This window comes from Oncorhynchus mykiss, chromosome 1, assembly GCF_057628025.1.
Source record: "Oncorhynchus mykiss isolate SJ-2025 chromosome 1, ASM5762802v1, whole genome shotgun sequence".
Taxonomy (NCBI): domain Eukaryota; kingdom Metazoa; phylum Chordata; class Actinopteri; order Salmoniformes; family Salmonidae; genus Oncorhynchus; species Oncorhynchus mykiss.
Window position 1 is genome coordinate 2,337,056 of NC_143022.1, and position 23,381 is coordinate 2,360,436.

General features: G+C 44.1%; 1 protein-coding gene across 5 annotated transcripts in view; it reads left to right on the forward strand.

Annotated features, from left to right (window-relative positions):
• The window catches only part of nme7 (NME/NM23 family member 7), a 115,932-nt gene that overhangs the window by 33,986 nt on the left and 58,565 nt on the right, over positions 1-23,381 (forward strand). For 4 of the 5 annotated variants that reach the window (XM_036940834.2, XM_090184740.1, NM_001160554.1 and 1 more), the window contains 3 exon segments: positions 302-352; positions 786-993; positions 1,279-1,384. In XM_036940834.2, the coding sequence (XP_036796729.2) occupies positions 302-352; positions 786-993; positions 1,279-1,384 (365 nt within the window). 5 annotated transcript variants of the gene reach the window in all.

Sequence of the window (23,381 nt, forward strand, 5' to 3'; positions counted from 1 at the left end):
CCAGAGCCCTATTCCCCTATATAGTGCACTACTTTAGACCAGAGCCCTATTCCCCTATGTAGTGCACTACTTTAGACCAGAGCTCTATTCCCCTATATAGTGCACTACTTTAGACCAGAGCCCTATTCCCCTATATAGTGCACTACTTTAGACCAGAGCCCTATTCCCTATATAGTGCACTACTTTAGACCAGAGCCCTATTCCCTATATAGTGCACTACTTTAGACCAGAGCCCTATCGAGTCAACGCCTGACTTCATCTGATCACTCATTAACCCTGTGTGTTTATGGGTTTCTTACAGGAAGCAGGCAGCAGACTTTTACACTGAACATCAGACAAAGTCTTTCTTCAAGTGAGTCCTTCCTGTGTAAATGATTAGCCTGTCTTCTCTCTGTGTGAGCAGAGCGGCCAGGGGCATGTTTCAAGGAGGCTCCAAGGGCCGTCTAACCAGTAACCACCATTATTAGCAGTCTCTCTATGTGACATTTATTGCACTGACATTGTGGTGACATTTGAACAGTCTTGACAGGGACAATTACCTCCCGTAAATCAAGAGAATTAGAAGTAGTTTCGCCTACACATTTCAACTGAATAATTCAAAATCTCAGATGGTGATCTGTAGTACTTAACCTTAAAAAATGTGACCTTCAATTACATATTCCACACCATCTGAGTAGAAATAGTTCATAAGTAGTTTATTGGAGATTCCATTAAAGGTTATGTTGCTGAAAGTGTTATTCTGACAGTTTTTATTGGAGTTTGCATAAAACAATGTTTATTTTTAGCAACCTGTTGCAGTTTATGACCTCTGGCCCTGTGGTTGCCATGGAGCTGATGGGCGACGAGGCAGTGTCAGTGTGGAGAAGGATTCTAGGCCCCACTGACTCGGGCGTAGCACGGAAAGAGGCCCCACCAAGCCTGAGAGCTCAGTTTGGCACAGATGGCACCAGAAACGCTGGACATGGGTCTGACTCACTGGCTTCAGCAGCAAGAGTAAGTCATTCTAGTAGTGAGAAGTACTGAGCCCTGGGCCCTAGTGAGACATTATAGAGGACCTTGTGCAGAGCCCAGGGGGACACAAGTAGTGAGAACAGGAGGGGACCTAGTACAAATACATTATAGAGACCTAGTACTGAGCCCTGGGGGACATCAGTAGTGAGACATTATAGAGGACCTTGTGCAGAGCCCAGGGGGACACAAGTAGTGAGAACAGGAGAGGACCTAGTACCAAGCCCTGGGGGACACCAGTAGTGAGTAATGCTTTGTTCTTCTGTTTAGGAGCTGGAGTTTTTCTTCCCATCCACAGCGGGCCATGGTCCCGCTAACACGGCCAATTGCACAGACTGTTCCTGTTGCGTCATCAAACCTCACGCTATATCAGAAGGTAAGTTAGCCATCCTTGTTTCACATGGAACCTAGCCTTACTCTCCACAAGTACATATTAATTTTCTCTAAACCCTATGACAAGTTTTCTTATATACTATACCCTTCAATTATACTTGCATTATGGCTATTTTCTGTAGTACTCTGAATACCTAAAATATAAAAACCGTTCAGATAGAGGCCTAAAAGAGTACTTGGTTGAAGGAATGTAGCCAACATTAACGTTGCCAATTTACAATTACTTTGCCTTAGTTTAACTCCTCTCAACAGCCTGTTATCCAGAGAAGTGACTTGGCCAGGCTGCTGGTGTAAAATCGTTACCTGCCATTAAACCCTGGTTCTTATTTAACTGCCCCCTTCCTTTCTTACCCTGCTGTTGTTATACTTTGGTGGGTTTGCGTTTCGCACAAACCCAGCGCACATTGTAACCAACCTTCCCATTGTCCTGATCCCTGTTGGAGCAGGGAGAGAGCGTACGGCTAGAACACTGACCTGTGAAATAAAAACTCCTCTGGTCTGACTGGGCTGGTGTTGAGTACTGACACATTGGTCTGACTGGGCTGGTGTTGAGTACTGACACATTGGTCTGACTGAGCTGGTGTTGAGTACTAACACATTGGACTGACTGGGCTGGTGTTGAGTACTGACACATTGGTCTGACTGGGCTGGTGTTGAGTACTAACACATTGGACTGACTGAGCTGGTGTTGAGTACTGACACATTGGACTGACTGAGCTGGTGTTGAGTACTGACACATTGGACTGACTGAGCTGGTGTTGAGTACTAACACATTGGTCTGACTGAGCTGGTGTTGAGTACTAACACATTGGTCTGACTGAGCTGGTGTTGAGTACTGACACATTGGACTGACTGAGCTGGTGTTGAGTACTAACACATTGGTCTGACTGAGCTGGTGTTGAGTACTGACACATTGGACTGACTGAGCTGGTGTTGAGTACTAACACATTGGTCTGACTGAGCTGGTGTTGAGTACTGACACATTGGTCTGACTGAGCTGGTGTTGAGTACTGACACATTGGACTGAGCTATGGACTGACTGAGGAGAGAACTAGAGTATCTGATTAGATGTATATTAGTCTGAATTTAGTGCCAAAACAACACAGGCAGACGGTTTACTGTTGACTGCGTTGAGCAGGTTGGACGTTGCTGTTGGAGAGGAATGCTCTGCTCTCTCTGTTTACGGATGTCTCTCTGATTCTGGTTGTTTCTGAAGGGCAGTGTTGTTTCTAAAGAGAGCTGTCAGTAATGTACAGTCGTGGCCAAAAGTTTTGAGAATGACACAAATATTAATTTCCACAAAGTTTGCTGCTTCAATGTCTTTAGATATTTTTGTCAGATGTTACTATGGAATACTGAAGTATAATTACAAGCATTTCATAAGTGTCGAAGGCTTTTATTGACAATTACATGAAGTTGATACAGAGTCAATATTTGCGGTGTTGACCCTTCTTTTTCAAGACCTCTGCAATCCGCCCTGGCATGCTGTCAATTAACTTCTGGGCCACATCCTGACTGATGGCAGCCCATTCTTGCATAATCAATGCTTGGAGTTTGTCAGAATTTGTGGGGTTTTGTTTGTACACCCGCCTCTTGAGGATTGACCACAAGTCCTCAATGGGATTAAGGTCTGGGGAGTTTCCTGGCCATGGGCCCAAAATATCAATGTTTTGTTCCCTTAGCCACTTAGTTATCACTTTTGCCTTACTGCAAGGTGCTCCATCATGCTGGAAAAGGCATTGTTCGTCACCAAACGGTTCCTGCATGGTTGGGAGAAGTTGCTCTCAGGATGTGTTGGTACCATTCTTTATTCATGGCTGTGTTCTTAGACAAAATTGTGAGTGAGCCCACTCCCTTAGCTGAGAAGCAACCCCACACATGAATGGTCTCAGGATGCTTTACCGTTGGCATGACACAGGACTGATGGTAGCGCTCACCTTGTTTTCTCCGGACAAGCTTTTTTCCGGATGACCCAAACAATCGTAAAGGGGATTCATCAGAGACAATGACTTTACCCCAGTCCTCAGCAGTCCAATCCCTGTACCTTTTGCAGAATATCAGTCTGTCCGTGATGTTTTTCCTGGAGAGAAGTGGCTTCTTTGCTGCCCTTCTTGACACCAGGCCATCCTCCAAAAGTCTTCGCCTCACTTTACGTGCAGATGCACACACACCTGCCTGCTGCCATTCCTGAGCAAGCTCTGTACTGGTGGTGCCCCGATCCCGCAGCTGAATCAACTTTAGGAGACGGTCCTGGCACTTGCTGGACTTTCTTGGGCGCCCTGAAGCATTCTTCACAACAATTGAACCGCTGTCCTTGAAGTTCTTGATGATCCGATAAATGGTTGATTTAGGTGCAATCTTACTGGCAGCAATATCCTTGCCTGTGAAGCCCTTTTTATGCAAAGCAATGATGACGGCACGTGTTTCCTTGCAGGTAACCATGGTTGACAGAGGAAGAACAATGATTCCAAGCACCACCCTTCTTTTGAAGCTTCCAGTCTGTTATTGAAACTCAATCAGCATGACAGAGTGATCTCCAGCCTTGTCCTCGTCAACACTCACACCTGTGTTAACGAGAGAATCACTGACATGATGTCAGCTGGTCCTTTTGTGGCAGGGCTGAAATGCAGTGGAAATGTTTTTGGGGGGATTCAGTTCATTTGCATGGCAAAGAGGGACTTTGCAATTAATTGTAATTCATCTGATCACTCTTCATAACATTCTGGAGTATATGCAAATTGTCATCATACAAACTGAGGCAGCAGACTTTGTGTCATTCTCAAAACTTTTGGCCACGACTGTACAGTATCTCTGGGTGAGTCACTCAGGCCACAGGCTTCACCAGGGCCCCACTGAGCTCACAGTTTGACATAGTCTTAACACAAGGATTCTGTCTGACAAACAATCCACACACGCGACACAGACACACAGCTGCTTCCCCCTCAGGAGAATGAAAATATTTGGCATGGGCCTTCAGATCCTCAAAAAGTTTTACAGCTGCACCATCGAGAGCATCTTGACTGGCTGCATCACCGCCTGGGTATATACCAATACATCACATCCTGGACTTCAATATCAGGTGGTGTCAGAGGATGGTCTGAACTACTGAGTCCCACAAAACACACACATCCACATACACACCACACAACACGCTTTACGCTATCCTGATGCCTGGTCACTTTACCCTGACGTCATGTACATATCTACCTCAAATACCTTATTATTATTATCTGTCCTGATTCCTAGTCACTTTACCCTGCCGTCATGTACATATCTACCTCTAATACCTTATTATTAGCTATCCTGATTCCTAGTCACTTTACCCTGCCTTCATGTACATATCTACCTAAAATACCTCATTATTATCTATCCTCCACATTGATCTGATACTTCCTGTATATAGCTGCACATTGATCTGGTACTTCCTGTATATAGCTCCACATTGATCTGGTACTTCCTGTATATAGCTCCACATTGATCTGGTACTTCCTGTATATAGCTCCACATTGATCTGGTACTCCCTGTTTATAGCTCCACATTGATCTGGTACTTCCTGTATATAGCTGCACATTGATCTGATACTTCCTGTATATAGCTCCACATTGATATGGTACTGGTACTTCCTGTATATAGCTCCACATTGATCTGGTACTCCCTGTTTATAGCTCCACATTGATATGGTACTGGTACTTCCTGTATATAGCTGCACATTGATCTGGTACTGGTACTTCCTGTATATAGCTCCACATTGATCTGGTACTCCCTGTATATAGCTGCACATTGATCTGGTAGTCCCTGTTTATAGCTCCAAACTGATCTGGTACTCCCTGTTTATAGCTCCACATTGATCTGGTACTTCCTGTATATAGCTGCAAATTGAAATGGTACTGGTACTTCCTGTATATAGCTCCACATTGATCTGGTACTCCCTGTTTATAGCTCCACATTGATATGGTACTGGTACTTCCTGTATATAGCTGCACATTGATCTGGTACTGGTACTTCCTGTATATAGCTGCACATTGATCTGGTACTCCCTGTTTATAGCTCCAAACTGATCTGGTACTCCCTGTTTATAGCTCCACATTGATCTGGTACTCCCTGTTTATAGCTCCATATTGATCTGGTACTCCCTGTTTATAGCTCCACATTGATCTGGTACTTCCTGTATATAGCTCCACATTGATCTGGTACTCCCTGTATATAGCTCCACATTGATCTGGTACTCCCTCTTTATAGCTCCATATTGATCTGGTACTCCCTGTTTATAGCTCCATATTGATCTGGTACTCCCTGTTTATAGCTCCACATTGATCTGGTACTTCCTGTATGTAGCTCCATATTGATCTGGTACTCCCTGTTTATAGCTCCACATTGATCTGGTACTCCCTGTATATAGCTCCATATTGACCTGATACTCCCTGTTTATAGCTCCACATTGATCTGGTACTTCCTGTATGTAGCTCCATATTGATCTGGTACTCCCTGTTTATAGCTCCACATTGATCTGGTACTCCCTGTTTATAGCTCCACATTGATCTGGTACTCCCTGTATATAGCTCCATATTGATCTGGTACTCCCTGTTTATAGCTCCAAATTTTTATTTATGTATTTTTATTTTACCTTTATTTAACCAGGTAGGCAAGTTGAGAACAAGTTCTCATTTACAATTGCGACCTGGCCAAGATAAAGCAAAGCAGTTCGACAGATACAACAACACAGAGTTACACATGGAGTAAAACAAACATACAGTCAATAATAAAGTATAAACAAGTCTATATACAATGTGAGCAAATGAGGTGAGAAGGGAGGTAAAGGCAAAAAAGGCCTTGGTGGCAAGGTAAATACAATATAGCAAGTAAAACACTGGAATGGTAGTTTTGCAATGGAAGAATGTGCAAAGTAGAAATAAAAATAATGGGGTGCAAAGGAGCAAAATAAATAAATAAATTAAATACAGTTGGGAAAGAGGTAGTTGATAGGGCTAAATTATAGGTGGGCTATGTACAGGTGCAGTAATCTGTGAGCTGCTCTGACAGTTGGTGCTTAAAGCTAGTGAGGGAGATAAGTGTTTCCAGTTTCAGAGATTTTTGTAGTTCGTTCCAGTCATTGGCAGCAGAGAACTGGAAAGAGAGGCGGCCAAAGAAAGAATTGGTTTTGGGGGTGACTAGAGAGATATACCTGCTGGAGCGTGTGCTACAGGTGGGAGATGCTATGGTGACCAGCGAGCTGAGATAAGGGGGGACTTTACCTAGCAGGGTCTTGTAGATGACATGGAGCCAGTGGGTTTGGCGACGAGTATGAAGCGAGGGCCAGCCAACGAGAGCGTACAGGTCGCAATGGTGGGTAGTATATGGGGCTTTGGTGACAAAACGGATTGCACTGTGATAGACTGCATCCAATTTGTTGAGTAGGGTATTGGAGGCTATTTTGTAAATTACATCGCCAAAGTCGAGGATTGGTAGGATGGTCAGTTTTACAAGGGTATGTTTGGCAGCATGAGTGAAGGATGCTTTGTTGCGAAATAGGAAGCCAATTCTAGATTTAACTTTGGATTGGAGATGTTTGATATGGGTCTGGAAGGAGAGTTTACAGTCTAACCAGACACCTAAGTATTTGTAGTTGTCCACGTATTCTAAGTCAGAGCCGTCCAGAGTAGTGATGTTGGACAGGCGGGTAGGTGCAGGTAGCGATCGGTTGAAGAGCATGCATTTAGTTTTACTTGTATTTAAGAGCAATTGGAGGCCACGGAAGGAGAGTTGTATGGCATTGAAGCTTGCCTGGAGGGTTGTTAACACAGTGTCCAAAGAAGGGCCGGAAGTATACAGAATGGTGTCGTCTGCGTAGAGGTGGATCAGAGACTCACCAGCAGCAAGAGCGACCTCATTGATGTATACAGAGAAGAGAGTCGGTCCAAGAATTGAACCCTGTGGCACCCCCATAGAGACTGCCAGAGGTCCGGACAACAGACCCTCCGATTTGACACACTGAACTCTATCAGAGAAGTAGTTGGTGAACCAGGCGAGGCAATCATTTGAGAAACCAAGGCTGTTGAGTCTGCCGATGAGGATGTGGTGATTGACAGAGTCGAAAGCCTTGGCCAGATCAATTGATCTGGTACTCCCTGTATATAGCTCCACATTGATCTGGTACTCCCTGTTTATAGCTCCACATTGATCTGGTTCTCCCTGTTTATAGCTCCACATTGATCTGGTACTCCCTGTTTATAGCTCCACATTGATCTGGCACTCCCTGTTTATAGCTCCATATTTATCTGGTACTCCCTGTTTATAGCTCCACATTGATCTGGTACTCCCTGTTTATAGCTCCACATTGATCTGGTACTCCCTGTATATAGCTCCACATTGATCTGGTACTCCCTGTTTATAGCTCCACATTGATCTGGTACTTCCTGTATATAGCTCCACATTGATCTGGTACTGGTACTTCCTGTATATAGCTCCACATTGATCTGGTACTCCCTGTTTATAGCTCCACATTGATCTGCTACTCCCTGTTTATAGCTCCATATTGATCTGGTACTCCCTGTTTATAGCTCCACATTGATCTGGTACTCCATGTTTATAGCTTTACATTGATCTGGTACTCCCTGTTTATAGCTCCACATTGATCTGGTACTCCCTGTTTATAGCTCCACATTGATCTGGCACTCCCTGTTTGTAGCTCCACATTGATCTGGTACTCCCTGTTTATAGCTCCAGATTGATCTGGTACTCCCTGTACATAGCTCCACATTGATCTGGTACTCCCTGTTTATAGCTCCACATTGATCTGGCACTCCCTGTTTATAGCTCCACATTGATCTGGTACTCCCTGTATATAGCTCCATATTGATCTGGTACTCCCTGTTTATAGCTCCACATTGATCTGGTACTTCCTGTATATAGCTCCACATTGATCTGGTACTGGTACTTCCTGTATATAGCTCCACATTGATCTGGTACTCCCTGTATATAGCTCCATATTGATCTGGTACTCCCTGTTTATAGCTCCACATTGATCTGGTACTGGTACTTCCTGTATATAGCTCCATATTGATCTGGTACTCCCTGTTTATAGCTCCAAATTGATCTGGTACTCCCTGTATATAGCTCCACATTGATCTGCTACTTCCTGTATATAGCTCCACATTGATCTGGTACTCCCTGTATATAGCTCCATATTGATCTGGTACTCCCTGTTTATAGCTCCACATTGATCTGGTACTGGTACTTCCTGTATATAGCTCCACATTGATCTGGTACTCCCTGTTTATAGCTCCACATTGATCTGGTACTCCCTGTTTATAGCTCCACATTGATCTGGTACTCCCTGTTTATAGCTCCACATTGATCTGGTACTCCCTGTTTATAGCTCCACATTGATCTGGTACTCCCTGTACATAGCTCCACATTGATCTGGTACTCCCTGTTTATAGCTCCACATTGATCTGGTTCTTCCTGTTTATAGCTCCACATTGATCTGGTACTCCCTGTTTATAGCTCCACATTGATCTGGCACTCCCTGTTTATAGCTCCATATTTATCTGGTACTCCCTGTTTATAGCTCCACATTGATCTGGTACTCCCTGTTTATAGCTCCACATTGATCTGGTACTCCCTGTATATAGCTCCACATTGATCTGGTACTCCCTGTTTATAGCTCCACATTGATCTGGTACTCCCTGTATATAGCTCCATATTGATCTGGTACTCCCTGTTTATAGCTCCACATTGATCTGGTACTTCCTGTATATAGCTCCACATTGATCTGGTACTGGTACTTCCTGTATATAGCTCCATATTGATCTGGTACTCCCTGTTTATAGCTCCACATTGATCTGGTACTTCCTGTATATAGCTCCACATTGATCTGGTACTGGTACTTCCTGTATATAGCTCCACATTGATCTGGTACTCCCTGTTTATAGCTCCACATTGATCTGCTACTCCCTGTTTATAGCTCCATATTGATCTGGTACTCCCTGTTTATAGCTCCACATTGATCTGGTACTCCATGTTTATAGCTTTACATTGATCTGGTACTCCCTGTTTATAGCTCCACATTGATCTGGTACTCCCTGTTTATAGCTCCACATTGATCTGGCACTCCCTGTTTGTAGCTCCACATTGATCTGGTACTCCCTGTTTATAGCTCCAGATTGATCTGGTACTCCCTGTACATAGCTCCACATTGATCTGGTACTCCCTGTTTATAGCTCCACATTGATCTGGCACTCCCTGTTTATAGCTCCACATTGATCTGGTACTCCCTGTATATAGCTCCATATTGATCTGGTACTCCCTGTTTATAGCTCCACATTGATCTGGTACTTCCTGTATATAGCTCCACATTGATCTGGTACTGGTACTTCCTGTATATAGCTCCACATTGATCTGGTACTCCCTGTATATAGCTCCATATTGATCTGGTACTCCCTGTTTATAGCTCCACATTGATCTGGTACTGGTACTTCCTGTATATAGCTCCATATTGATCTGGTACTCCCTGTTTATAGCTCCAAATTGATCTGGTACTCCCTGTATATAGCTCCACATTGATCTGCTACTTCCTGTATATAGCTCCACATTGATCTGGTACTCCCTGTATATAGCTCCATATTGATCTGGTACTCCCTGTTTATAGCTCCACATTGATCTGGTACTGGTACTTCCTGTATATAGCTCCACATTGATCTGGTACTCCCTGTTTATAGCTCCACATTGATCTGGTACTCCCTGTTTATAGCTCCACATTGATCTGGTACTCCCTGTTTATAGCTCCACATTGATCTGGTACTCCCTGTTTATAGCTCCACATTGATCTGGTACTCCCTGTACATAGCTCCACATTGATCTGGTACTCCCTGTTTATAGCTCCACATTGATCTGGTTCTTCCTGTTTATAGCTCCACATTGATCTGGTACTCCCTGTTTATAGCTCCACATTGATCTGGCACTCCCTGTTTATAGCTCCATATTTATCTGGTACTCCCTGTTTATAGCTCCACATTGATCTGGTACTCCCTGTTTATAGCTCCACATTGATCTGGTACTCCCTGTATATAGCTCCACATTGATCTGGTACTCCCTGTTTATAGCTCCACATTGATCTGGTACTCCCTGTATATAGCTCCATATTGATCTGGTACTCCCTGTTTATAGCTCCACATTGATCTGGTACTTCCTGTATATAGCTCCACATTGATCTGGTACTGGTACTTCCTGTATATAGCTCCATATTGATCTGGTACTCCCTGTTTATAGCTCCACATTGATCTGGTACTCCCTGTTTATAGCTCCACATTGATCTGGTACTCCCTGTTTATAGCTCCACATTGATCTGGTACTCCCTGTTTATAGCTCCACATTGATCTGGTACTCCCTGTTTATATCTCCACATTGATCTGGTACTCCCTGTTTATAGCTCCACATTGATCTGGTACTTCCTGTATATAGATCCACATTGATCTGGTACTTCCTGTATATAGCTCCACATTGATCTGGTACTTCCTGTATATAGCTCCACATTGATCTGGTACTTCCTGTATATAGCTCCACATTGATCTGGTACTTCCTGTATATAGCTCCACATTGATCTGGTACTCCCTGTTTATAGCTCCACATTGATCTGGCACTTCCTGTATATAGCTGCACATTGATCTGATACTTCCTGTATATAGCTCCACATTGATATGGTACTGGTACTTCCTGTATATAGCTCCACATTGATCTGGTACTTCCTTTTTATAGCTCCACATTGATCTGGTATTTCCTGTTTATAGCTCCATTCTTGTGTATTTGATACCTCTTGTGTTCCTATTTTTATTATTCTATATATTTTTTTAACTCATCATGGTTGGGAAGTGCTCATGATCAAGCATTTCACGGTTAAGTCTACACCCATTGTATACACCGAACCTGCTGCACACACTCTACCTACACAATCCCACTACGTCGACTATGCCACATTCCAATACAGATCAAACCAAACAAGGTACTAAAATACACCCTGGCAGTCACACACTGCTAATTCCCAGAGGATCAGAGCCTCAACCGCAGATTCCATTTAGATTCAACAGTCAGAGATGTGGAGCGTGATAGTTTTATTTTACAGCAGCAGTTGGAGCCTCCACTAACAGCTCATAACAGGAGGAGCTGTAGGTTAGTCATGTGATCAAGTGTTTTAGTAATACTATAAAACATTTATGAAAAGTAAAGTAAAAAGTAAAGTCAGTTCCAGGGTCTTTCAGTTCCAGGGTCAGTTCCAGGGTCTTTCAGTTCCAGGGTCAGTTCCAGGGTCTTTCAGTTCCAGGGTCAGTTCCAGGGTCTTTCAGTTCCAGGGTCAGTTCCAGTTCCAGGGTCTTTCAGTTCCAGGGTCAGTTCCAGAGTCATTTCCAGTACCATATTTACAATGTGCAGGGATACTGGAGTGGAGGTAGATATGTATAGGGGGAAGGGGACAGGGATACTGGAGTGATGGAGGTAGATATGTATAGGGGGAAGGGGACAGGGATACTGGAGTGATGGAGGTAGATATGTATAGGGGGAAGGAGACAGGGATACTGTAGTGATGGAGGTAGATATGTATAGGGGGAAGGAGACAGGGATACTGTAGTGATGGAGGTAGATATGTATAGGGGGAAGGAGACAGGGATACTGGAGTGATGGAGGTAGATATGTATAGGGGGAAGGAGACAGGGATACTGGAGTGATGGAGGTAGATATGTATAGGGGGAAGGGGACAGGGATACTGGAGTGATGGAGGTAGATATGTATAGGGGGAAGGTGACAGGGATACTGGAGTGATGGAGGTAGATATGTATAGGGGGAAGGAGACAGGGATACTGGAGTGATGGAGGTAGATATGTATAGGGGGAAGGAGACAGGGATACTGGAGTGATGGAGGTAGATATGTATAGGGGGAAGGAGACAGGGATACTGTAGTGATGGAGGTAGATATGTATAGGGGGAAGGAGACAGGGATACCGGAGTGATGGAGGTAGATATGTATAGGGGGAAGGAGACAGGGATACTGGAGTGATGGAGGTAGATATGTATAGGGGGAAGGAGACAGGGATACTGGAGTGATGGAGGTAGATATGTATAGGGGGAAGGAGACAGGGATACCGGAGTGATGGAGGTAGATATGTATAGGGGGAAGGAGACAGGGATACTGGAGTGATGGAGGTAGATATGTATAGGGGTTAGGGGACAGGGATACTGGAGTGATGGAGGTAGATATGTATAGGGTTTAGGGGACGGGGATACTGGAGTGTTGGAGGTAGATATGTATAGGGGGAAGGAGACAGGGATACTGGAGTGATGGAGGTAGATATGTATAGGGGGAAGGAGACAGGGATACTGGAGTGATGGAGGTACATATGTATAGGGGGATGGAGACAGGGATACTGGAGTGATGGAGGTAGATATGTATAGGGGTAATGAGACAGGGATACTGGAGTGATGGAGGTAGATATGTATAAGGGTAAGGGGATACTGGAGTGATGGAGGTAGATATGTATAGGGGGAAGGAGACAGGGATACTGGAGTGATGGAGGTAGATATGTATAAGGGTAAGGGGATACTGGAGTGATGGAGGTAGATATGTATAGGGGGAAGGAGACAGGGATACTGGAGTGATGGAGGTAGATATGTATAGGGGTAAGGGGACAGGGATACTGGAGTGATGGAGGTAGATATGTATATGTGTAAGAGGACAGGGATACTGGAGTGATGGAGGTAGATATGTATAGGGGGAAGGAGACAGGGATACTGGAGTGATGGAGGTAGATATGTATAGGGGGAAGGAGACAGGGATACTGGAGTGATGGAGGTAGATATGTATAGGGGTAATGAGACAGGGATACTGGAGTGATGGAGGTAGATATGTATAAGGGTAAGGGGATACTGGAGTGATGGAGGTAGATATGTATAGGGGGAAGGAGACAGGGATACTGGAGTGATGGAGGTAGATATGTATAGGGGGAAGGAGACAGGGATACTGGAGTGATGGAGGTAGATATGTATAGGGGGAAGGAGACAGGGATACTGTAGTGATGGAGGTAGATATGTATAGGGGGAAGGGGACAGGGATACTGGAGTGATGGAGGTAGACATATATAGGAGGAAGGAGACAGGGATACTGGAGTGATGGAGGTAGATATGTATAGGGGGAAGGAGACAGGGATACTGGAGTGATGGAGGTAGATATGTATAGGGGGAAGGAGACAGGGATACTGGAGTGATGGAGGTAGATATGTACAGTGCCTTGCGAAAGTATTCGGCCCCCTTGAACTTTGCGACCTTTTGCCACATTTCAGGCTTCAAACATAAAGATATAAAACTGTATTTTTTTGTGAAGAATCAACAACAAGTGGGACACAATCATGAAGTGGAACGACAGCCCCCTGGAGTGATGGAGGTAGATGTGGAAGGTGACAAGGCAACAAGATATAAGATAAACAGAGTCGCAGCAGTGTGTGGGTGTGTCGAGTCCGTATAATTTTATGTACAGAGGTGTTTCAAACAGTCTTCAGAACGTTACAGTATCATACTGTTGGAGTACATGACAAACCATGGTCTTGTTATTATAGCCTAGATATGGGAACATTTGAATGTTTTGTTTCACAGTGGAAATGAGTGATATTATTACTGTGCATGCTGCGTACTATTATTCCTGCAACTTCAGATCTGTAGGTTTGTAACTTCACGTTGCATGCCGGAGCAGCGTTCCTTTCTTCCTGTTGTGTGTGTGGGGGGGGGGGGGGGCTCTTTTCCACTGTTCAACCAATCCAGTAAATGTGGGGGAGGAGTTAAGATGGCCGTGTCTCCTTGTCCAAAAGTGTCACAGGCTCTCTTTCCATTTCCCCTGAAAACCCGGTGTGTCCGGTTGTTTTACAACCCCGCCGAGGGTGGTTTCTAAGTTACAGCCTGCCTGCCAAAAACATAGTAATGCCCCTAGTAATCTAAGTAGTACTGATCTGGCTCTGACTGGTTCAAAGCAGCGGGAGAGGCCGGGGTGAGCAGAGCAAGGTAGGGCAGAGCAGGGTAGAGCAGGGTAGGGCAGAGCAGGGTAGGGTAGAGTAGGGTAGGGCAGAGTAGGGTAGGGCAGAGCAGGCTAGGGCAGAGCAGGGTAGGGCAGGGTAGGGCAGAGCAGGGCAGGGCAGGGTAGGGCAGAGCAGGCTAGGGCAGAGCAGGCTAGGGCAGAGCAGGGTAGGGCAGAGTAGGGTAGGGCAGAGCAGGCTAGGGCAGAGCAGGGCAGAGCAGGGTAGGGCAGAGCAGGCTAGGGCAGAGCAGGCTAGGGCAGAGCAGGCTAGGGCAGAGCAGGGTAGGGAAGAGCAGGGTAGGGCAGAGCAGGGTAGGGTAGCAGGGCAGAGTAGAGCAGGGTAGGGCAGAGCAGGGTAGGGCAGAGCAGGGTAGGGCAGAGCAGGGTAGGGTAGCAGGGCAGAGTAGAGCAGGGCAGAATAGGGCAGGACAAAGTAGAGCAGGGCAGAACAGAGCAGGGTAGGGCAGAGCATTTAAAATATATATTTAACCTTTATTTAACTAGGCAAGTCAGTTAAGAACAAATTCTTATCTTCAATGACGGCCTACCTCGGCCAAACCCAGACGATGCTGGGCCAATTGTGCGCCGCCCTATGGGACTCCCAATCACGGCCGGATGTGATACAGCCTGGATTCGAACCAGGTACTGCAGTGAGATGCACTGTCGGGTCTTACACTGAGATGCTGTGCCTTAGACCGCTGCGCAACTCGGTAGAGTAGAGTAGCAGAGCAGCCTTTCATCAGGTTGTTATTAGTGGAGTAGAGTAGCAGAGCAGCCTTTCATCAGGTTGTTATTAGTAGAGTAGCAGGGCAGCCTTTCATCAGGTTGTTATTAGTAGAGTAGAGTAGCAGAGCAGCCTTTCATCAGGTTGTTATTAGTAGAGTAGAGTAGCAGAGCAGCCTTTCATCAGGTTGTTATTAGTAGAGTAGCAGAGCAGCCTTTCATGAGGTTGTTATTAGTAGAGTAGCAGAGCAGCCTTTCATGAGGTTGTTATTAGTAGAGTAGCAGGGCAGCCTTTCATGAGGTTGTTATTAGTAGAGTAGCAGGGCAGCCTTTCATCAGGTTGTTATTAGTAGAGTAGCAGGGCAGCCTTTCATCAGGTTGTTATTATTAGAGTAGCAGGGCAGCCTTTCATCAGGTTGTTATTAGTAGAGTAGCAGGGCAGCCTTTCATGAGGTTGTTATTAGTAGAGTAGCAGGGCAGCCTTTCATCAGGTTGTTATTATTAGAGTAGCAGAGCAGCCTTTCATGAGGTTGTTATTAGTAGAGTAGCAGGGCAGCCTTTCATGAGGTTGTTATTAGTAGAGTAGCAGGGCAGCCTTTCATCAGGTTGTTATTATTAGAGTAGCAGGGCAGCCTTTCATGAGGTTGTTATTATTAGAGTAGCAGGGCAGCCTTTCATGAGGTTGTTATTAGTAGAGTAGAGTAACCTTTCATCAGGTTGTTATTGGTGGAGTAGAGTAGCAGAGCAGCCTTTCATGAGGTTGTTATTAGTAGAGTAGAGTAGCCTTTCATGAGGTTGTTATTAGTAGAGTAGCAGAGCAGCTTTTCATGAGGTTGTTATTAGTAGAGTAGCAGAGCAGCCTTTCATGAGGTTGTTATTAGTAGAGTAGCAGAGCAGCCTTTCATGAGGTTGTTATTAGTAGAGTACCAGAGCAGCCTTTCATCAGGTTGTTATTAGTGGAGTAGAGCAGCCTTTCATCAGGTTGTTATTAGTAGAGTAGCAGAGCAGCCTTTCATGAGGTTGTTATTAGTAGAGTAGAGTAGCCTTTCATCAGGTTGTTATTAGTAGAGTAGCAGGGCGGCCTTTCATCAGGTTGTTATTAGTAGAGTAGCAGGGCGGCCTTTCATCAGGTTGTTATTAGTAGAGTAGCAGGGCAGCCTTTCATCAGGTTGTTATTAGTAGAGTAGCAGGGCAGCCTTTCATCAGGTTGTTATTAGTAGAGTAGAGCAGCCTTTCATGAGGTTGTTATTAGTAGAGTAGAGCAGCCTTTCATCAGGTTGTTATTAGTGGAGTAGAGCAGCCTTTCATGAGGTTGTTAGTAGTAGAGTAGAGCTGCAGGGCAGCCTTTCATGAGGTTGTTATTAGTGGAGTAGAGTAGCCTTTCATGAGGTTGTCAGTAGTAGAGTAGAGCTGCAGGGCAGCCTTTCATCAGGTTGTTATTAGTAGAGTAGAGCAGAGTAGCAGAGCAGCCTTTCATCAGGTTGTTATTAGTAGAGTAGCAGAGCAGCCTTTCATCAGGTTGTTATTAGTAGAGTAGAGTAGAGCAGAGTAGCAGAGCAGCCTTTCATCAGGTTGTTATTAGTAGAGTAGCAGAGCAGCCTTTCATCAGGTTGTTATTAGTAGAGTAGAGTAGAGCAGAGTAGCAGAGCAGCCTTTCATCAGGTTGTTATTAGTAGAGTAGAGCAGCCTTTCATCAGGTTGTTATTATTAGAGTAGCAGGGCAGCCTTTCATGAGGTTGTTATTATTAGAGTAGAGTAGCCTTTCATCAGGTTGTTATTAGTAGAGTAGAGTAGCCTTTCATCAGGTTGTTATTAGTAGAATGGCAGGGCAGCCTTTCATCAGGTTGTTATTAGTGGAGTAGAGCAGCCTTTCATCAGGTTGTTATTAGTAGAGTAGCAGGGCAGCCTTTCATCAGGTTGTTATTAGTAAAGCAGCAGAGCAGCCTTTCATCAGGTTGTTAGTAGTAGAGTAGAGTAGCCTTTCATGAGGTTGTTATTAGTAGAGTAGAGTAGCAGGGCAGCCTTTCATCAGGTTGTTATTAGTAGAATAGCAGGGCAGCCTTTCATCAGGTTGTTATTAGTAGAGTAGCAGAGCAGCCTTTCATCAGGTTGTTATTAGTGGAGTAGTAGAGCAGCCTTTCATCAGGTTGTTATTCGTGGAGTAGAGCAGCCTTTCATCAGGTTGTTATTAGTGGAGTAGAGTAGCCTTTCATCAGGTTGTTATTAGTGGAGTAGAGCAGCCTTTCATCAGGTTGTTATTAGTGGAGTAGAGCAGCCTTTCATCAGGTTGTTATTAGTGGAGTAGAGTAGCAGGGCAGCCTTTCATCAGGTTGTTATTAGTAGAGTAGAGCAGCCTTTTATCAGGTTGTTATTAGTGGAGTAGAGCAGCCTTTCATCAGGTTGTTATTAGTGGAGTGGAGTAGAGTAGCAGGGCAGCCTTTCATCAGGTTATTATTAGTAGAGTAGCAGGGCAGCCTTTCATCAGGTTGTTATTAGTAGAGCAGAGCAGCCTTTCATCAGGTTGTTATTAGTGGAGTAGAGTAGCAGGGCAGCCTTTCATCAGGTTGTTATTAGTGGAGTAGAGTAGCAAGGCAGCCTTTCATCAGGTTGTTATTAGTGGAGTAGCAGGGCAGCCTTTCATCAGGTTGTTATTAGTAGAGTAGCAGAGCAGCCTTTCATCAGGTTGTTATTAGTGGAGTAGAGTAGCAGGGCAGCCTTTCATCAGGTTGTTATTAGTAGAGTAGCAGAGCAGCCTTTCATCAGGTTGTTATTAGTAGAGTAGAGCAGCCTTTCATCAGGTTGTTATTAGTGGAGTAGAGTAGCAAGGCAGCCTTTCATCAGGTTGTTATTAGTAGAGTAGCAGAGCAGCCTTTCATCAGGTTGTTATTAGTAGAGTAGAGCAGCCTTTCATCAGGTTGTTATTAGTAGAGTAGAGTAGCAGGGCAGCCTTTCATCAGGTTGTTATTAGTAGAGTAGCAGAGCAGCCTTTCATCAGGTTGTTATTAGTGGAGTAGAGTAGCAGGGCAGCCTTTCATCAGGTTGTTATTAGTGGAGTAGTGCAGCCTTTCATCAGGTTGTTATTAGTAGAGTAGCAGGGCAGCCTTTCATCAGGTTGTTATTAGTAGAGTAGTGCAGCCTTTCATCAGGTTGTTATTAGTAGAGTAGTGCAGCCTTTCATCAGGTTGTTATTAGTAGAGTAGCAGAGCAGCCTTTCATCAGGTTGTTATTAGTAGAGTAGCAGAGCAGCCTTTCATCAGGTTGTTATTAGTAGAGTAGCAGAGCAGCCTTTCATCAGGTTGTTATTAGTAGAGTAGAGCAGCCTTTCATCAGGTTGTTATTAGTAGAGTAGTGCAGCCTTTCATCAGGTTGTTATTAGTAGAGTAGCAGAGCAGCCTTTCATCAGGTTGTTATTAGTAGAGTAGAGCAGCCTTTCATCAGGTTGTTATTAGTAGATTAGAGCAGCCTTTCATCAGGTTGTTATTAGTAGAGTAGCAGGGCGGCCTTTCATCAGGTTGTTATTAGTAGAGTAGAGCAGCCTTTCATCAGGTTGTTATTAGTAGAGTAGCAGGGCAGCCTTTCATCAGGTTGTTATTAGTAGAGTAGCTGGGCGGCCTTTCATCAGGTTGTTATTAGTGGAGTAGCAGAGCAGCCTTTCATCAGGTTGTTATTAGTAGAGTAGCTGGGCAGCCTTTCATCAGGTTGTTATTAGTAGAGTAGAGCAGCCTTTCATCAGGTTGTTATTAGTAGAGTAGCAGGGCGGCCTTTCATCAGGTTGTTATTAGTAGAGTAGCTGGGCAGCCTTTCATCAGGTTGTTATTAGTAGAGTAGAGCAGCCTTTCATCAGGTTGTTATTAGTAGAGTAGCAGGGCGGCCTTTCATCAGGTTGTTATTAGTAGAGTAGCAGGGCGGCCTTTCATCAGGTTGTTATTAGTAGAGTAGCTGGGCAGCCTTTCATCAGGTTGTTATTAGTAGAGTAGAGCAGCCTTTCATCAGGTTGTTATTAGTAGAGTAGAGTAGCAGGGCGGCCTTTCATCAGGTTGTTATTAGTAGAGTAGCAGGGCAGCCTTTCATCAGGTTGTTATTAGTAGAGTAGCTGGGCAGCCTTTCATCAGGTTGTTATTAGTAGCTCTAGGTTCTAGTCTAAGATCACTATCAGGGAAGGTGAATTACTTTATCACTGTGTCTCTAATATTCCTCACAGGAATTGAACAAGTGGATTAGCTAATAGAGTCTCTGGATTTTCTAGTTTCTTCTATTCAGGTGACAGAAGAATAGACATGGAGGTAGGTGGAGAGAGACAGGGGCTTGTTTAGGTAGGAGATAACACCGTGAACAAAGGGACCTTACAGTTCCACTGTACTGGATAAGGCAGCCTGCCAGAGATACAACACTTCCTTAACCTATCCTCGCACCATTGCCTCCTTGAACAAAGTCCACATGATTACTGGAACACCATGCAGAGACAGACCACACCTTGGCTCGAAGTCCGGACTCAGAGGAGCGCATCCCAAATGGGAACCTATTCCCTATGTAGTGCACTACTTTTGACCGGGGCCCATAGGGTTCTGGTAAAAAAAAAATAGTGAATATTGTTCCATTTCAGATGCATCCAGAGTAGTAAGTCATCCAGTCTAGTCTTGAATTGTTCAGTCAATGGAACACAGGGCGTGTCTCTAGTTTGTATTTTATAAGGCCTCAGCAGCCAATTATAAAGATCAGTGGCTAGTTACAGTACAAACAAAAATTATTTGACCAGGTTCCCATGAAGCAATTGTAATGGACAGTCCACCACAACATAACCTATAGTTTTTTTGGGGGGGGGGATTTGCAAAGTGTAGTCAGTGTTTGATTTCATTGTGTATTAGAAACACAGTTTTTACATCATCCTGGGGGAATGTTGTCCAAGGTTGCAACAGTAACCAAGGGGGGCAGGGCTTTGTGAAGGGTCCGTTTAGGGGAGGCTAGCTTCATCTGTCTACAATCTTCAACCAATGGGAGGTGATTCGTGACAAAAAATTTGTGCTCAGTCATGACTGGAATAGAGAAACATCTGTTGCTAGGCACCCAGAACCTGATCTCCTAGCAACAGTGCCAGTTGGGATCGGGGGACTGTGGAGGTGGGAAGGGAGATGATGTGAGGACAGCCTGTTCTGTTGGAGGCAGACAGGTGGTGTGCTGCTCGGGGAGAGAGAGCTCAGAGGACAAGGTGTAATAACCCTGATAACCGAGGCGTGACCAGCCAGCCGTGTGTCTTTCGCCAGCCGCTACAGCCAACAGAGAAATAGGTTTTGAAATGGCACCTGTCTGTCGTCACCGTGTGCTCTGCTCTTACTGTTTCCTATCAGGTTGTTTAGTAATATGTTGCAAGTGTAAAGACCAAACAACTGTGCTTCATGCAGAAAATCCTGTCCAGATATTACATTGTATGTGCTGCTATTCAATGACTAATTGGATGAAGGAATCCAGATTGTCCAGATATTACATTGTATGTGCTGCTATTCAATGACTAATTGGATGAAGGAATCCAGATTGTCCAGATATTACATTGTATGTGCTGCTATTCAATGACTAATTGGATGAAGGAATCCAGATTGTCCAGATATTACATTGTATGTGCTGCTATTCAATGACTAATTGGATGAAGGAATCCAGATTGTCCAGATATTACATTGTATGTGCTGCTATTCAATGACTAATTGGATGAAGGAATCCAGATTGTCCAGATATTACATTGTATGTGCTGCTATTCAATGACTCATTTTTGTATTTTTTTATTTTACCTTTATTTAACTAGGCAAGTCAGTTAAGAACAAATTCTTATTTTCAATGACGGCCTAGGAACAGTGGGTTAACTGCCTGTTCAGGGGCAGAACGACAGATTTGTACCTTGTCAGCTCGGGGATTCGAACTTGCAACCTTTCGGTTACTAGTCCAACGCTCTATTATTGAAGTAGATAATGAACAGTAAACATTATACTCACAGAAGTTCCAAAAGAATAAAGACATTTCAAATGCCATATGTCTATATGAAACTGTATGTTTTGTTTATTCCATGTGTAACTAACTCTGTGTTGTTGTATGTGTCGAATTGCTACGCTTTATCTTGGCCAGGTCGCAGTTGTAAATGAGAACTTGTTCTCAACTAGTCTGGTTAAATAAAGGTGTTCTCAACTGGCCTACCTGGTTAAATAAAGGTGTTCTCAACTGGCCTACCTGGTTAAATAAAGGTGTTCTCAACTAGCCTACCTGGTTAAATAAAGGTGTTCTCAACTGGCCTACCTGGTTAAATAAAGGTGTTCTCAACTGGCCTACCTGGTTAAATAAAGGTGTTCTCAACTGGCCTACCTGGTTAAATAAAGGTGTTCTCAACTGGCCTACCTGGTTAAATAAAGGTGTTCTCAACTGGCCTACCTGGTTAAATAAAGGTGTTCTCAACTAGCCTACCTGGTTAAATAAAGGTGTTCTCAACTGGCCTACCTGGTTAAATAAAGGTGTTCTCAACTGGCCCTACCTGGTTAAATAAAGGTGTTCTCAACTAGCCTACCTGGTTAAATAAAGGTGTTCTCAACTAGCCTACCTGGTTAAATAAAGGTGTTCTCAACTAGCCTACCTGGTTAAATAAAGGTGTTCTCAACTAGCCTCCCTGGTTAAATAAAGGTGTTCTCAACTAGCCTACCTGGTTAAATAAAGGTGTTCTCAACTAGCCTACCTGGTTAAATAAAGGTGTTCTCAACTAGCCTACCTGGTTAAATAAAGGTGAAATAAAAATAAAATAAATATACAGTGTTGCAACAATGTGCAAAAGGGAAAATAAATAAACATAATTATGGGTTGTATTTACAATGGTGTTTGTTCTTCACTGGTTGACCTTTTCCTGTGGCAACAGGTCACAAATCTTGCTGCTGTGATGTCACACTGTGGTATTTCACCCAGTAGATATGGGAGTGTATTCAAATTGATTTGTGGATCGGTGTAATCCGAGGGAAATATGTGTCTCTAATATTGTCATATATTTGGCAGGAGGTTAGTTCAGTTCAGGTTAGCAGATGTTATTGGTCACATACACATGGTTAGCAGATGTTATTGGTCACATACACATGGTTAGCAGATGTTATTGGTCACATACACGTGGTTAGCAGATGTTAATGGTCACATACACGTGGTTAGCAGATGTTAATGGTCACATACACATGGTTAGCAGATGTTAATGCGAGTGTAGCGAAATGCTTGTGCTTCTAGTTCCGACAATGCAGTAATAACCAACGAGTAATCTAACCTAACAATTTCACAACAACTACCTTATACACACAAGTAGAGTAAACATTATATAAAGTAGCATTGTTTAAAGTGGCTAGTGATACATGTATTACATAAAGATGCAGTAGATGGTATAGAGTACAGTATATACATATGAGATGAGTCATGTAGGGTATGTAAACATTATATGAAGTAGCATTGTTTAAAGTGACTAGTGATACATGTATTACATAAAGATGCAGTAGATGGTATAGAGTACAGTATATACATATGAGATGAGTCATGTAGGGTATGTAAACATTATATTAAGTAGCATTGTTTAAAGTGACTAGTGATACATTTATTTCATCCAGTTTTTTATTATTAAGTGGCTAGAGATTTGAGTCAGTGTGTTGGCAGCAGGCACTCAATGTTAGTGATAGCTGTTTAACAGTCTGATGGCCTTGAGATAGAAGCTGTTTTTCAGTCTCTCGGTCCCAGCTTTGATGCACCTGTACTGACCTCGCCTTCTGGATGATAGCGGGGTGAACAGGCAGTGGCTCGGGTGGTTGTTGTCCTTGTTGATCTTTATGGCCTTCCTGTGACATCGGGTGGTGTAGGTGTCCTGGAGGGCAGGTAGTTTGCCCCCGGTGATGCGTTGTGCAGACCTCACTACCCTCTGGAGAGCCTCACTACCCTCTGGAGTGTTTTCGGTGACAAGACAAATTTCTTCAGCCTCCTGAGGTTGAAGAGGCGCTGCTGCGCCTTCTTCACGATGCCTGTCTGTGTGGGTGGACCAATTCAGTTTGTCCGTGATGTGTACGTCGAGGAACTTAACTTACTACCCTCTCCACTACTAACCCGTCGATGTGGAAGGGGGGGTGCTTTCTCTGCTGTTTCCTGAAGTCCACGATCATCTCCTTTGTTTTGTTGACGTTGAGTGTGAGGTTCTTTTCCTGACACCACACTCCGA